The sequence below is a fragment of the Nerophis ophidion genome, linkage group LG19 (assembly GCF_033978795.1).
Source record: "Nerophis ophidion isolate RoL-2023_Sa linkage group LG19, RoL_Noph_v1.0, whole genome shotgun sequence".
NCBI lineage: Eukaryota > Metazoa > Chordata > Actinopteri > Syngnathiformes > Syngnathidae > Nerophis > Nerophis ophidion.
The window spans coordinates 15,026,395-15,044,263 of NC_084629.1; the positions used below are offsets into that span (position 1 = coordinate 15,026,395).

The 17,869-nt window shown below is 39.4% G+C and overlaps 1 protein-coding gene across 1 annotated transcript in view; it reads left to right on the plus strand.

Moving 5' to 3' along the window:
• The window catches only part of uxs1 (UDP-glucuronate decarboxylase 1), a 114,601-nt gene that overhangs the window by 63,081 nt on the left and 33,651 nt on the right, over window positions 1-17,869 (plus strand). Inside the window, exon 10 of the mRNA XM_061879286.1 lies at window positions 8,088-8,207. Within this exon, the coding sequence (XP_061735270.1) occupies window positions 8,088-8,207 (120 nt within the window). The remainder of the gene's footprint in view (window positions 1-8,087; window positions 8,208-17,869) is intronic.

Genomic DNA, 17,869 nt, shown 5'->3' on the forward strand with positions numbered 1-17,869 from the left:
AAACAGCTCAAATTGTTTTCACCTGACATCACATGGACAAAAATTAGACCTTATGAAGTTATAAATGATAAATGGGTTGTACTTGTATAGCGCTTTTCTACCTTCAAGGTACTCAAAGCGCTTTGACACTACTTCCACATTTACCCATTCACACACACATTCACACACTGATGGAGGGAGCTGCCATGCAAGGCGCCAACCAGCACCCATCAGGAGCAAGGGTGAAGTGTCTTGCTCAGGACACAACGGACGTGACGAGGTTGGTTCTAGGTGGGATTTGAACCAGTGACCCTCGGGTTGCGCACGGCCACTTTTCCACTGCGCCACGCCGTCCCTTAAGTTCTATGGCCAGACGAAACACAAATTGAGCTGTTTGGCCACAATACCCAGCAATATGTTTGGAGGAGAAAAGGTGAGGCCTTTAATCCCGGGAACACCATTCCTACAGTCAAGCATTGTGGTGGTAGTATTATGCTCTGGGCCTGTTCTGCTGCCAATGGAACTGGTGCTTTACGGAGAGTAAAGGGGAATATAAAAAAGGAGGATTACCTCCAAATTGTTCAGGACAACCTTAAAATCATCAGCCCGGAGGTTGGGTCTTGAGCGCAGTTGGGTGTTCCAACAGGACAATGACCCCAAATACACGTCAAAATTGGTAAAGGAATGGCTAAATCAGGCTAGTTTTAAGGTTTTAGAACGGCCTTCCCAAAGTCCTGACTTAAAAGTGTGGACAATGCTGAAGAAACACATCAATGTCAGAAAACCAACAAATTTAGCTGAACTCCACTAATTTTGTCAAGAGGAGTGGTCAAAAACTCAACCAGAAGCTTGTGGATGGCTACCAGATGCGCCTTATTGCAGTGAAACTTGCCAAGGGACATGTAACCAAATATTAACATTGCTGTATGTATACTTTTGACCCAGCGGATTTGGTCACATTTTCAGTTGACACATAATAAATACATAAAAGATCCAAACTTCATGAATGTTTTTTGTGACCGACCAGTATGTGCTCCAATCACTCTACCACAAAAAAAAAAAGAGTTGTAGAAATGATTGGAAAATCAAGACAACCAGGACATTATGTTCTTTACAAGTGTATGTCAACTTTTGGCCACGACTGTATGTTTACGATTAATCTTTACTGCTGACAAGCTGCACACGGACTACGCTCATGTATATCCAGGTTTAGGATCAATCCGATTACCTCTTTTTTCCCCTTTTCCCTTAATTTTAACCCTCCCCTCTCGTGCCATGGCGAAGTTTTGAAAATACGCCCTTAGGAATTTGGACGTCGCTCAAGTCTTACTACGTCACCAACCCTTGCTGTTTGCTGACAGTGACGTAAGGCAGATGCGACAAATGTTTGTTTACTTTCAAGATGCCGCCGCTCGCGATCTTCGTTTCTGCTGGGGCTCTTTTTATTTTCCTTTGCCTGTCTTTATTAAGACGACGACGATTCAGAAGACGTTTTCTGCAAAATATTCATGTGCTGGCGCGTCACTTTACGGTATGTAAAATGTGTTTCATTGTGTATTTGTGTTTGAAACATCGTCATTCTAATCAGGCCAACCATTTAGTGTTACTGTAAAAAATTACGCGTATTACTATCTACATGTGTATGCATCTCTGGTTTTCTGTTCTGTCATGTTTGTCCTCGCAATCGATATGTAGGAAGGTTTGCGAGCGCATTTCGCTTCAAGGTCAGTGCGACCCTAACACTTGGCCCTTTACCCTTACCTGACGAAGAATTCAGACACCACTTGATTGACGTGAACGGGCAAAACCAAAAGGGGACAGCTAAAACAAAGGGTAAGGGGTTATTCGGATTTAGCATTACTCTAACCTTTCGTCACTTTAAAATATATAAAAAAAAGATGGTTGCTAAAATCGGAAGGATGTACCCCCGTTTTGTATGATACTGTACATATAAACAAATTGTTTAAATTTAGCAAGTGCTTGGGTCTGGCCGAGAGTATTGAAATATATGTTTGAACACAGTCAAATATTTACATAATATTTCAAGCCTGGCCCAAATCAGCCTCGAACTTGTGTGTGATGCCACAAATCTTGCCTCCATAATTCATATCCTTGGCAGATGAATATGAACGCAGCCCTCAAGTGTCACACTTTCAAGGAAACCAAACAGAACACAGTTTAAACACAGCAGGTATGACACAAATTAGTGTAGCCATGAATTATTTTCCAGAATAATCTTCACTGATAATGGTTTGATTGACACCAGCCTTTAATGGTCTGCTATGATTGACTTTCTTGCCTTTCATGCAGTCCAGTGATATTTATTTATCAGCCTCAGTCTTTGCTCCTTACTTAGCTGCTATTTTTTCTCCCCACAGACATCGGGTATATTTCTTGTGGTTAATAATCAACTGTCAGTCATTTGTGCACACCGCCGGGATAATCGCTTCTTCCATCGCATAGTCATGTAATCAAAATCTATTAACATTTACACGTGGTCTTACGCAATACATTGAAAGAAAAACATGTCAGAAGTGAAATGTTGTTACTTAAATAAGACTGAAGTGACTATGCAGATCATTAAACAGTCTTTTGAGCCCATTCTGATTTGCTAGAGAGTAACAGTTCATGTAAACTTTTCAACTATTCAAGATTATCATTGTCAAATGCTTACAATTGTGTCTAAAAAAAAAACACGATTGTAAGGCTTTAAGCATATATAATACATATCTGCAATAGGACATTGGGCATCATTACATTTATTTTAAGTGGCATTAAAAAGGCATTAAATTAGACATGCTGTTCCATACAGAAATCATGTTAGACTGAATCTAGTGATGCAACCTGTGTAAAAGGTTCGGCCCAACAACATAAACAATTATGACTCGACAATGCTCTGGGCCTTACTGCAAAAGTACTCCAAGGTGTGGAATGGAGGAGCTCGGGCTGAATGCTTTTCTTTAAATATTTCTTTTTTTTTTTCTTTACTGTGTACATCACCATCTTTTTGGTATATTTAATATTTCATCATTAAGGAATACGTTTTGGTGTCGGAATTATGTGAACTTCCACTGCAGAGAACTTAGAGATTTGAAAAACAGTAGCAGTCTGAATATTTGTGGATTTGGTTTTATCAAAGTTTTCCCTGCATCCTTTGATCTTTCAGTATGCAACAGCTGGTGGAAAAAAGTTAGACACCCCCATGTAAAAATCTGCAATGGATATTCATCTTTTTAATTTAAATGCTAATACTGCAGTAGGAAAAAGTTTTGATAGTGTTTAGAAAAAACTTTTAGACTAAGGCTTTTTGGGGACATTTTGCCTATCATTCACAATCCCAATGTGATACAAGAACATATATTTAAAAACATGTTATTTCCCATCCATCCATCCATTTTCTGCCGCCTATTCCCTTTGGGGTCGCGGGGGGCGCTGGTGCCTATCTCAGCTACAATCGGGCGGAAGGCGGGGTACACCCTGGATAAGTCGCCACCTCATCGCAGGGCCAACGCAGACAACATTCACACTCACATTCACACACTAGGGCCAATTTAGTGTTGCCAATCAACCTAACCCCAGGTGCATGTCTTTGGAAGTGGGTGGAAGCTGGAGTACCCGAACATGCAAACTCCACACAGAAAGATTCCGAGCCCTGGATTGAACCCTGACTACTCAGGACCTTCGTATTTTGAGACAGACACACTAACCCCTCTGCCACCGTGAAGCCCTTTTTTTTAATTTTATGATTTCTAATTTGTATTATATGGCTCATAGTAAACTAACAATGTAGTTTTTTGGGATAAAGCACTCTAAAAAAAAAACTTCCAAAAACCTCCAACATTTAATTAAATACATGCTGTATGTATGTAGTGTAGTAAAAGGCACACGCTTAATGACATTAAATATTTTTCTATTTAGCTCATTTATGACATTACAGCAGAGTATTGATTTCACATAGCGCATCACAACGTTCAGTATTTTATTCAACAAAACAAAACTGTTACTAATCATGGCAGATTTCACAAGAGCCAATGACCACTATTTGGGGACAAATGACGATACAAAACCGTATGTTTTTTTTAATATAGGATAAGCTGCAAGTTTTAGGAGCAAAGCCATAAGCAGATATAACTGTAGTTAAACTCTAGGCATCATGTAGCAACAATAATACAAACACAATAAAACAATCACTTACCTTACAATGTCTGCTTTAAAGACTACATTTAAATGTCAAATACACCATATTCCTCAGTGAAGTACTAGTGATGATCCCAGGGCTAAATTAAACTTCAAAGTTCACCAACTTCTCAGTTTATGGCCACAACCATTTCCTATACAGGTGTGAGGTATTATTTATATTTTAGCACAAACTTTCACCAACTCTTACGTGATGCAGCAGCTCACTGGCTCAGTAAATCAATAGCCAAAGAAGGTAGTTTGGCTATTGGTAGTTGTGTAATCAATGTACTGCTAAAAGCTCGCTAGTTATCTCTCAATGACAATGTCTCTAATGTCCATCCATTTTCTACCGCTTATTCCCTTTTGGAAATGCGGGGGGCGCCGGCGCCTATATCAGCTACAATTGGGCGGAAGCCAGGGTACACCCTGGACAAGTCGCCACCTCAACGCAGGGCCAACACATATAGACGGACAACATTCACACTTACATTCACACACTTGGGTCAATTTAGTGTTGCCAATCAACCTATCCCCAGGTGCATGTCTTTGGACGTGGGAGGAAGCCGGAGTTCCCGGAGGGAACCCATGCATTCAAGCCACAGCCTGTTTTCCTTCAGGGTTAGTCATGTTAATCCGTACTCTGTAATCATTAGTAATCACTTCTTTCGGAGAGCAAGAATACACAAATAGGGTTAAAGCAAACCTTTTCATTGCAATTAGCTACTGAGGCATGGTACATCTCAAGAGCTTTGGTACGGGGAGGACATGCAAACTCCACACAGAAAGATCCCGAGCCCTGGATTGAACCCTGACTACTCAGGACCTTCGTATTTTGAGGCAGACACACTAACCCCTCTGCCACCGTGAAGCCCTTTTATTTTATTTTATGATTTCTAATTTGTATTATATGGCTCATAGTAAACTAACAATGTAGTTTTTTTGGGATAAAGCACTCTAAAAAAAAAACTTCCAAAAACCTCCAACATTTAATTAAATACATGCTGTATGTATGTAGTGTAGTAAAAGGCACACGCTTAATGACATTAAATATTTTTCTATTTAGCTCATTTATGACATTACAGCAGAGTATTGATTTCACATAGCGCATCACAACGTTCACTATTTTATTCAACAAAACAAAACTGTTACTAATCATGGCAGATTTCACAAGAGCCAATGACGACTATTTGGGGACAAATGACGATACAAAACCGTATGTTTTTTTTTAAATAGGATAAGCTGCAAGTTTTAGGAGCAAAGCCATAAGCAGATATAACTGTAGTTAAACTCTAGGCATCATGTAGCAACAATAATACAAACACAATAAAACAATCACTTACCTTACAATGTCTGCTTTAAAGACTACATTTAAATGTCGATTACACCATATTCCTCAGTGAGGTACTAGTGATGATCCCAGGGCTAAATTAAATTAAATTGGGCGGAAGGCGGGGTACACCCTGGACAAGTCGCCACCTCAACGCAGGGGCCAACACAGATAGACGGACAACATTCACACTTACATTCACACACTTGGGTCAATTTAGTGTTGCCAATCAACCTATCCCCAGGTGCATGTCTTTGGAAGTGGGAGGAAGCCGGAGTTCCCGGAGGGAACCCACGCATTCATGGGGAGAACATGCAAACTCCACACAGAAAGATCCCAAGCCTGGGATTGAACCCAGGACTGCAGGACTTTCGTAATGTGAGGCAGACGCACTAACCTCTAATACTTGGTTAATAATCAGGTCACCACATGTAAATGTAGTCTTTTTGGCGGTTTGTGTATGTTTTTAAAGGGCTATATAGGCGCAATAAATGCTTTCATTGCCTACATTGTTAGCCATGTTGAACAAGCTGACTATTAAAAATGAAATAGATTCATTTTTTTTTTTTTTTTTTTTTGCAAATATATTTTATTAGATTTTACAGTTAAAATGACAAACAGTCACATCCACTCATTCACAGACATACACAATTGAGGAGAAAGGTGCACATGGACTTTAACAACTCAAGGTTTACAGTACAGACATTATTAGAAAATATACCCAAATATTGTATATATATATATATATATATATATATATATATATATACATACACATACACACACATCCATCCACATATATATATATATATATATATATCCATACATACATATACATATATATATACATATATCCATCCATCCCGCTGCGGCTCACGATCAGCAGGCTATCCAGATCACAGCAAAATGGATGAACATACCTCGGCATCAAGGATCCTCAGGAAGTGATCACAAGATCACCTCCCAAGGGCCTGTCCACCGTACACACTTAAAGAAGAAAAAATAAATAAATAATAGTAATAGATTCTTCATCTATTTTGAGCCCTTTGTAAAAACATTCATGTCTGATGTGTGATGTGATCCAAAATGGGATGTTTTCAGTACATACAACAAAATGACTGGCCTGTCGATTTTTATGAATACTTTGGTAAGCGGACATATTAAGAAAGAAAATCACATGATGTGTTGGCTGAAACAGTGGAAAGCAATTCTGTCTGGATTGGAATTTGGGAAAATTACTCTGTAACAAAAAGTGGCGCGTTGCTTGATGTGATGATCTTGCACTGTATGAAAACACTTCAAAAGAAACGATTTTTGTGAGAGCGTAACAAGGCGCACATAAATGTGATAGGACGTATCTTTGGACTTAAAAGCCACAGCCTGTTTTCCTTCAGGGTTAGTCATGTTAATCCATACTCTGTAGTCATTAGTAATCACTTCTTTCGGAGAGCAAGAATACACAAATAGGGTTAAAGCAAACCTTTTCATTGCAATTGCAATTAGCTACTGAGGCATGGTACATCTCAAGAGCTTTGGTACTGATTTTTAGTTTTCTCCTTTTAGCCCTTGTTTACTTGCATTACATGCTCATATTTGGAGTTTTAGTTTGCTTAATAACTCATGCTTTCAGTCACCCGGTCTTGCATCGTCTCTTTATGTTAGCAAATTCTTCAATCTCTTTGTTATTTTCCCTTCCTTGTTAACAGACAATCATTCTTTGAAGACTTTATTGATCTACCCGCAGCTTCTTTTCATCTTAGAGTAACTACAAAATAATGGCTGAACATGACTCTTCCTGCATCGTTAAAGTCGTCTGTTCAGGAGCGCTTTGCCTTGACCGTGAAAAATGTAAGTGGACAATAAAAGTGGATGAGACGAAAGCAGTGTATAGGCATCGTATAGGCATTGTGTAATGGTGGACTTCAGCCTTTTACTTACTGTTAATTACACGTTAGCAGGTTGTTTTATGTTTAATTTTAAAGACTATAAGAGCTGTTAATGCAAATGCTAAGCAGTTTTGTTTTGCGTGTGTTTCCCTTACTGTAACTAAAATCCACCAAAATGTGACCTTAAAACAGGAGTCTTTAATAAATCATTATGCATGTGTACCGAAGCAATTTGTGCTACTGTACCACTATTCATTTCTACACAATAGCCTCAAGTTCCATGACCCTATCGCACCTTGTCCCCATTGTGTCTACATTTTTTCTTTCCTATTTCCCCATTTAGAAGTGAGCCATCTGCATAATGTTCATGTTTTTATTCATGTTGCCCAGCCTCCAAAGTGTGCATATCTATTGCACCTTGCAGAAGCGTTGGTACATTAGTCCCACCTGTGAAAGCCAAGGATGTTTGGGAAAAAATGTATAACACATATTACCTTGTTTATTAAGTGTCCGTATGTGTGGTGGAGTCTAGTGAAGTTAATTCCACTTTTCATGCAATGAATATTTGATATTAGGGATGTAAACTTAAATGAAAAATGCTGGGTATGTTGTGATGAAAACAATGTACGTAAACTGAGCAGTCTGGTATACTCATTTACAATAGAATATTGGAAAAATACAGTGAAATAATGGTGATATAATTATTATGCTTTTAGGAAGGAGTAGAAGTAAGAGTGGCGAGGATCTTCAACACGTTTGGTTCCCGAATGCACATGAATGACGGCCGCGTCGTGAGCAACTTCATCCTGCAAGCCCTTCAGGGAGAACCTCTCACTGTAAGGATTTTAATCTTATAGCTTTTGTGCATTAACTCGTCCAGGACGTCATGTGATCGCCAAGGGTTTTCTCAGTTAGTTTGTTGGCTATTTAGCTACCTGGCAAGATAACTCAAAAAGCCGGCATATTTTCATTAAACTTTCAGGAATTGCCCAACATGGCATAAAGAACAAGTGATTTTGTGGGTGATTTTAGTGAGGAAAATCTAATGACAAATATAATTTACAAATACTGTATGTTATATTGGAAGAAAGGTGGATCACTAAATAACTTCTAACAGCCTTTATTAATCATGCTAATACCAAGAAGCATGACAAGACAAGACAAATCAATGAGCTGAAAATAGCCGCTTTCTTGTCTGTTCAATCAGTGCTTTTGATCATTTTGGTGAACTTGCAAATTTCACTGCATCAGTTACCTCCACCAGGAGGTTGGTTATGTATTTGCTGAGATTTGACAGTTAGTTACTTAGCAACATGGCTTGAAAAACATTTCAGGAAATGTCAGGAATGGAACAAGCAAAGAACAAGTGATTAGATTTTGTGGTTGATACAGATCACTGTCTGGTTTTGAGATTTCTTCAAAGGATGTTTGACTATTGGGAGATAGGCCTGGCAAAGTCTGCACTCTGCAAGCGTTTTTATAGTTTTTGTACTGTATGTATTTTATAGATACAGTGGATGTCAGTGTTAATTTTTACAACAGTTTTTAATTGTTCTAGTCATTCAACATTTGAATTAACAAAAATTACAATACATTTCATCCATCTATCCTTTTCCGCTCATCCGAGGTCGGGTCGCGGGGGCAGCAGACTAAGCAGGGAAGCCCAGACTTCCCTTTCCCCAGCCACCTCGTCCAGCTCCTCCCCTAATACATTTCATCGTATAAAATATAAAGTAAAATACATCTTTGAAGTTCAATCAATCAATCAATCAATGTTTACTTATATAGCCCTAAATCACTAGTGTCTCAAAGGGCTGCACAAACCACCACGACATCCTCGGTAGGCCCACACAAGGGCAAGGAAAACCCACACCCAGTGGGACGTCGGCGACAATAATGACTATGAGAACCTTAGAGAGGAGGAAAGCAATGGATGTCGAGCGGGTCTAACATGATACTGTGAAAGTTCAATCCACAATGGATCCAACACAGTCGCAAGAGTCCAGTCCAAAGCGGGTCCAACTCAGCAGAGAGAGTCCCGTTCACAGCGGAGCCACCAGGAAACCATCCCAAGCGGAGGCGGATCAGCAGCGCAGAGATGTCCCCAGCCGATACACAGGCAAGCAGTACATGGCCACCGGATCGGACCGGACCCCTTCCACAAGGGAGAGTGGGACATAGAAGAAAAAGAAAAGAAACAGCAGATCAACTGGTCTAAAAAGGGAGTCTATTTAAAGGCTACAGTATACAAATGAGTTTTAAGGTGAGACTTAAATGCTTCTACTGAGGTGGCATCTCGAACTGTTACCGGGAGGGCATTCCAGAGTACTGGAGCCCGAACGGAAAACGCTCTATAGCCCGCAGACTTTTTTTGGGCTTTGGGAATCACTAATAAGCCGGAGTCCTTTGAACGCAGATTTCTTGCCGGGACATATGGTACAATACAATCGGCAAGATAGGATGGAGCTAGACCGTGTAGTATTTTATACGTAAGTAGTAAAACCTTAAAGTCACATCTTAAGTGCACAGGAAGCCAGTGCAGGTGAGCCAGTACAGGCGTAATGTGATCAAACTTTCTTGTTCTTGTCAAAAGTCTAGCAGCCGCATTTTGTACCAGCTGTAATCTTTTAATGCTAGACATGGGGAGACCCGAAAATAATACGTTACAGTAGTCGAGGCGAGACGTAACAAACGCATGGATAATGATCTCAGCGTCTTTAGTGGACAGAATGGAGCGAATTTTAGCGATATTACGGAGATGAAAGAAGGCCGTTTTAGTAACGCTTTTAATGTGTGCCTCAAAGGAGAGAGTTGGGTCGAAGATAATACCCAGATTCTTTACCGTGTCGCCTTGTTTAATTGTTTGGTTGTCAAATGTTAGAGTTGTATTATTAAATAGAGTTCGGTGTCTAGCAGGACCGATAATCAGCATTTCCGTTTTTTTGGCGTTGAGTTGCAAAAAGTTAGCGGACATCCATTGTTTAATTTCATTAAGACACGCCTCCAGCTGACTACAATCCGGCGTGTTGGTCAGCTTTAGGGGCATGTAGAGTTGGGTGTCATCAGCATAACAGTGAAAGCTAACACCGTATTTGCGTATGATGTCACCTAGCGGCAGCATGTAGATGCTGAAGAGTGCAGGGCCAAGGACCGAACCCTGGGGAACTCCACACGTTACCTTAACGTAGTCCGAGGTCACATTGTTATGGGAGACACACTGCATCCTATCAGTAAGATAAGAGTTAAACCAAGACAGGGCTAAGTCTGACATACCGATTCGTGTTTTGATACGTTCTAATAAAATATTATGATCGACGGTATCGAAAGCAGCGCTAAGATCGAGGAGCAGCAACATAGATGACGCATCAGAATCCATCGTTAGCAATAGATCATTAGTCATTTTTGCGAGGGCTGTCTCCGTCGAGTGATTTGCCCTGAAACCGGATTGAAAGGTTTCACATAGATTGTTAGACGCTAAGTGTTCATTTAACTGCTCCGCAACAATTTTTTCGAGGATTTTTGAAATGAAGGGAAGGTGAGACACCGGTCGGTAGTTTACCATGAGGTCAGGATCGAGGTTAGGTCTTTTAAGGAGAGGATGAATAACCGCTTTTTTGAATGCTAGGGGAACAGTGCCCAAGGAAAGTGATAAGTTTATAATATTTAGCACTGATGGACCTAATAATACAAAGAGCTCCTTGATCAGTTTCCCAGGAAGAGGGTCAAGTAAACATGTTGTTTGTTTTATTCCATTTACACGTTGTAACAATTCCTCTAATGTTATTTCCTCAAAACGAGAGAAACTATTTTGGAGGGCAGTATCCGCCGTATATACAATCGTGTCAGTGTTAATAGAACCCCGTTGTAGCTGGGACGCATTGTCTTTAATCTCCTTTCTAATGACTTCAATTTTCTTACTAAAGAATTGCATAAAGTCATCAGCTGAGTGGGTGGAGCTACTGGAAGGAGTCCCTTGTTGGGTTAGCGATGCTACCGTACTAAACAAAAATTTAGGATCGTTTTTATTACGGTGGATGAGATTTGAGTAATAATTAGCTTTAGCTAAAGTAAGCATGCGTTTATAAGTTATTAAACCATCACTAAATGCTTGATGGTGCACCTCAAGTTTAGTCGTGCGCCATTTGCGTTCCAGCTTTCTGCATAATAATTTCTGAGCTCTAGTTTCTTCTGTAAACCACGGGGTGCGCTTTTTTGGAGCCTTTTTTAACTTTAGCGGTGCTATGTTATCAATGGTTTCGCGCAGGGCGTCGTTAAAATTGTTAGTGAGGTTATCAATAGAGCCCACATACTTTACCACTTTTATTAAGTTTATTACAACTACTGTACATCATAAGGCAACACTGCATAACTTAGCATATACAGATCAACTTCAATAAACCTGAAAATGGTGCATCCTATTATTTTGGAATCAATTCAGACTAAGAGACTATAATCCAAGCCTCATTTTTTTTTTGTTAATTTCTCAGTGTATTTTGCAACGGAGCAGATCGTTTGCCATTTTATCAGGCAAATGAGCTGGGTATAGCTAAGTGCATGGCGGGGTAAAACGTATTCACTTTCTCTGACCGGAGTGTAAATTTAAATTCTCTGTGTATTACGCAACGGAGCATATCATTTATTTTATTAAGCAAACGAGCTGGGTATAGCTAAGTGCATGGTGCGGTACAACGTATTCACTTAATCTGACCGTAGTGTACATTTAAATTGTGCGCAGTGCGTACATTTGTATCAAAATAATTGTATTTCTTTAACTAAGAAAATAGAAATGCAACATTAACATGCTTGTGATGTTTAAATTACATTAACAATATAATGAGAACTTCTATATTGTAGTGTTAAATTATTTGCATACACAAAGTTGTATACATGAACTGTTGGCAATTTGGAGTGCATAATTTAGAAATCATATTTTAACTGTGATGTTCAATAACATTGTAAATATTTTTTGTTCCATTAAAATGTCTTGTGCACATTTTCTTATGTTGGTCTACTATATATTTCGAAAATTATGATCTGACAGAAATATCACTGATCTATAGTTTGTTTAAAAAAAAAAAAAGAAAAAAGACCACTCAACGCCAGTGTACAGTTATTAAAAATGTGTACATGGTTTTGGCCATATGACAAAAGAAAACTAGTTTTTTTTATACATTGTGTATAACAACACTGAGTGTGCACAATAATTGGCGTCCAAGCCACTGTCCCATGTAAATACAGCAACCAGTGTTAATAAAATTAACGTCTCACATATTTGTGTGAAAAGTTGTTTAATTAAAAGTTGAACAGAACATCAGCTGAACATCGATTAAAGTGCACTGTACAGGTATATATATTTGCGTGTAAGCTCAGCTCAGCTCGCGACATCATGGTCTACTACAAAAGTAGTTTGTTTTAAAGTACCTATTTATTTTTGAAAATGTGATAAAGTAAGCGATATTGCTCCTGCTCTACCCGTCTTTAAACTTGAGCTGCCCTTTTTGGGAAGAATCATTCACAATCATTTTGAATAAAATGTTAAGAAGTGTGTTTGAAGCATCTACCACTCCTCGGTGTGCCCTATAGCCAAACTGCATAAGGTCGAGTACATGCTCAATTTCTGTTGTAAGATGAAACTTTAAAATTCTTTCCAAACATTTCATCACAAGTGAAATAAGGGCAACTGGCCTTGAAGTCATTCAAAGTCATTAATGCTGCTTTTAGGCACAGGGATAATCATGGCACGCTTCCATGCACTTGGAATACGCTGCACGCTTAAAGACAGATTCAAATTATAAGAAAATATAAAACTCAATTGCTTTGCACATGACTTAAGTAAGATACCACTGATTCCATCAGAGCGTGGACATTTGTTTGTCTTCAGTGAAAGTAAACGCCTTTCTACTTGACTTTGCTCTTTAATGAAGTGGTGAGCATCCTTTAGATTTAGTCTCAAATCCTCAATTTTGTCATTAAAATCTTGCTGCTGGTTAAATCTCAGATAAAATATATGAAGAGTATTAGCCAAATCAATGTTAGATATGTTGCCCTGTATTGTAATATTGCTTTTATGCTGACTTTGATGACTGCCAGCTATTGTTTTCATACCTGACCAAGCTGAAGCAAGGTTTCCAGCAGCCAATTTCTTCTAAATTTTTGTTTTATAATTTTGCTCAACCCTTATTTCCACTTTCAGTTCCTTTTTTACTGCCTCCATATCGGATGCTTCTCCTTGACTAAAGGCTACTTTCTTCTTCTTAACACTGGATTTGACTGATTTAGACATCCAATGTTTTTTATTAGGATACATCTAACAGTCTTGGTTGGGATGATCATGTTCTCGCTGAAGGAAATATAAGAGCAGGGGACATCTGAGAGTTCATCAATTCCGTTACTCTCCCAACGGTGTGACGCAGTTGGGAGAGTGGCCGTGCCAGCAACCTGAGTGTTCTTGGTTCAGTCCCCACCTTCTACCAACCTCGTCATATCCGTTGTGTCCTTGAGCAAGACACCTCACCCTTGCTCCTGATGGGTCATGGTTAGCACCTTGCATGGCAGCTCCCGCCATCAGTCTGTGAATGTGGAAAGAGTGTCAAAGCGCTTTGAGTACTTTGAAGGTGGATAAGCGCTACATTAGTATAACCCATTCACCATTTTACAAGAGTCAAAGAATACATCCCACATGGTGCAGTCAAAACAACCCTACAGACAAGCAGTGGAATTCTCAGACCACATTTTAACTTCTTTGGTCTGGATTTTTTCATTCTTTAATACAGTTTTATATGTTGGGAAGAGCATCACACAGTTAAGATCGGCAGACCCTAAGGGAGGCAGGGGGGTGGATTTACAGTATATGCACCTTTTTATTGTGCCTCAACAGATCTAATGACTTGTTCTTTTTTTTGGGACAAGCTACATATTGATAAAAACCAGACAGGGATTTCTTTAGGGACACATGATTAAAATCACCCAGTATAAAATTAGGTGCTTAAGTAAGAGAGACTGTAATTTTTGTACTATATCCACTATAGTACTTGTGGCTGTGGTAGGGTTTGCTTCGGGGTAAATGTACACAGTTGTTAAAAATAACTTTGGAAACTCACAGGGTGAAATAAGATGGACGAAGTGACACCGTCAGAAGTTCCACATCAAGTGCGCACAGTCTTTCTCTGACAGTGACAGTGCTGCAGTAGCGCTTGTTGATGTAGATGCACAGACCCCCTCCTCAGGATTTCTTGGTTGTCACGATCCAATCAAAATGGAAGGCCAAATCCATCTATGATCACGTTTTTGTCCGAGTCGTCCACGGTAAGCCATGTCTCCGTAATTGCCATAAGACAGCAGTTTATGCAGTCTTGGAAGAGGCTAGCTTTTCCTTAAAGCTCATCAAGTTTGTTTCGCAAAGACTGGACGTTCCCCATAACCGGGGGCGACAAGGGGAGGCTGGTTATCTGCCGTTTCCTCATTTGCAGTTTTACACCTCCACTTTTCCCACGCTTCCCTTTATTAACTCCTCTAAAGTACTTGTTGCTCAGATTATTTAAATCCCTCCAGATCAAATCAGGCAGCTGGATGTCCTGCGTGATTTGATTCAGGTTATTAAGATGCAATAGTAGGTCCCGAGTGCATTGGATTCTTGGATGCGGAAGTGACACTCCGCTGCATTCAAAAATTAAGCCAGTCTAAGTCCACAAAACAGCGAAAAGTAGGAGCCCCATTGCTCCCGATGTACAGTACAATCATTAAAAGCACTTTTTGATCAAGAATAAACTTTCACAAGCAAGGGAGCAGCTCACCAATCAATCATGTCAACATAGGCACACATGTTTGTGATCATAAATAGTATATACATGTAAATAGTTTCTGTGTTAGCACTTATGACAAAAATATCACTAAAACTTGGTTAATATTCAAGTCACGAAATGTGGAAGTACCATTGGGTTTTTTTTGGATGGTTATTTGCTTTTATGGGTGGAATAGAGCAGTGGTTCTCAACCTTTTTTCAGTGATGTACCCCCTGTGAACATTTTTTTTATTCAAGTAGCCCCTAATCAGAGCAAAGCATTTTTGGTTGAAAAAAAGAGATAAAGAAGTAAAATACAGCACTATGTCATCAGTTTCTGATTTATTAAATTGTATAACAGCGCAAACTATTGCTCATTTGTAGTGGTCTTTCTTAAAATATTTGAAAAAAAGATATAAAAATAACTAAAAACAAGTGATTCAATTATAAATAAAGATTTCTACATATAGAAGTAATCATCAACTTAAAGTACCCTCTTTGGGGATTGTAATAGAGATCCATCTGGATTCATGAACTTAATTCTAAACATTTCTTCACAAAAAAAAAGAAATCTTTAACATCAATATTTATGGAACATGTCCAAAAAAATCTAGCTGTCAACACTGACAGCTGTTTACAGCTGTCACTGTTGCATTTCTTTTTACAGTTTATGAACTTACATTCATATTTTGTTGAAGTATTATTAAATAAATATATTTATAAAGGATTTTTGAATTGTTGCTATTTTTTAGGGTATTTAAAAAAAAAACTCACGTACCCCTTGGCATACCTTCAAGTACCCCCAGGGGTACGCGTACCCCCATTTGAGAACCACTGGAATAGAGGACTTAAAGAAAAAGCAAGGCAAGCAACACTTGTGTACTTCTTATAATTTTACAGCGGTAAGTGGACTTCTTCTTGTATTGCACTGTACAGGTATGCAGTATGTATTGGTGGAAAAGTTTGGCTCGCAGCATCGTGGTCTACTTCAAAAGTAGCTATTTTTGAAGGAAGTTTTTATTTTCACGCATGTGGAAAAGTAAGCAATTTTGGTCCTGCCCTACCGTCTTTGAAAGTTAACCGCACTTTTTTATTTTTATTTTGCCTATTCACATTTATCGTGACGACGGATGTAATTAAAAAAACAAATGCATTCTAACTCCTAAATAAATGTAAAAACAAGTCTGTGGAGCCAATGAGAGGTTCTCTACTCTGCCCATAAAACCCCAAAAATAACCATCCAAAAACTGCCAACAATACTCCATTTACATTTTGTCACTTGAATATTATCCAAGTATTAGTGATATTGTTATTATAAGCGCTAATGCAGACCAAATATTTATAGCAGCGCCGTGTTTACAAGATTGTGTGCCAATTTTGAGGCGTGCTGGAGCCTATTTCAGCTGCACACGGGCAGAAGGCGGTGTACACCCTGGACAAGTATCCAAGTAGCCCACATATGCGGTCCTCTCCAAGGTTTCTCATAGTCATCATTGTCACTCTCACCGACGTCCCACTGGGGTGAGTTTTCCTTGCCCTTATGTGGGCTCTACCCAGGATGTCGTAGTTTGTGCAGCCCTTTGAGACACTTGTGATTTAGGGCTATATAAATAAACATTGATTGATTGAATTGTTGAAGCTTTAAAAGTGGAATTCTTTCTCATTCTTGTTTTATGTGGAGCTTCAGTCGTTCAACAGTCTGGGGTCTCCGCTGTCGTATTTTACGTTTCATAATGCACCACACATTTTCGATGGGAGGCAGGTCTGGACTGCAGGCGAGCCAGGAAAGTACCCACACGCTTTTTTTACGAAGCCACGCTGTTGTAAAACGTGCTGAATGTGGCTTGCCATTGTCTTGTTGAAATAAGCAGGGGCATCCATGAAAAAGACAGCGCTTAGATCGCAGCATATGTTGTTCCAAAACCTGTTTGTACCTTCAGCATTAATGGTGCCCTTACAGATATGTAAGTTACCCATGCCTTGGGAACTAATGCACCTCCATACCTTCACATATGCTGGCTTTCGGACTTTGCGTCGATAACAGTCTGGATAGTTCACTTTCGCTTTGGTCCGGATGACACAATGTCGAATATTTCCAAAAACAATTAGAAATGTGGACTCGTCAGACCACAGAACACTTTTCCTCTTTGCATCAGTCCATCTTAGATTATCTCGGGCCCAGAGAAGCCGGCGGCGTTTCTGGATGTTGTTGATAAATGGCTTTCGCTTTGCATAGTAGAGCTTTAACTTGCACTTACAGATGTAGCGACTAACTGTATTTAGTGACAGTAGTTTTTTGAAGTGTTCCTGTGCCCATGTGGTGATATCCTTTAGAGATTGATGTCGGTTTTTGATACAGTGCCGTCTGAGGGATCGGATGTAACGGTCATTCAATGTTGGTTGCCAGCCATGCCGCTTACCTAGAGTGATTTTTCCAGATTCTCTGAACCTTTTGATTACGTTATGGACCATAGATGTTGAAATCCCTAAATTTCTTGCAATTTCACTTTGAGAAACGTTCTTAAACTGACGATTTGCTCACGCAGTTGTGGACAAAGGGGTGTCCCTGGCCCCATCCTTTCTTGTGAAAGACCGAGCAGTTTTTGGGAAGCTGTTTTTATACCCAATCATGGCACCCACCTGTTCCCAATTAGCCTGCACACCTGCCCTCTTACTGTGTGTGTCACTCTAAACGTTCCCCCCTGCAACATGTAATAA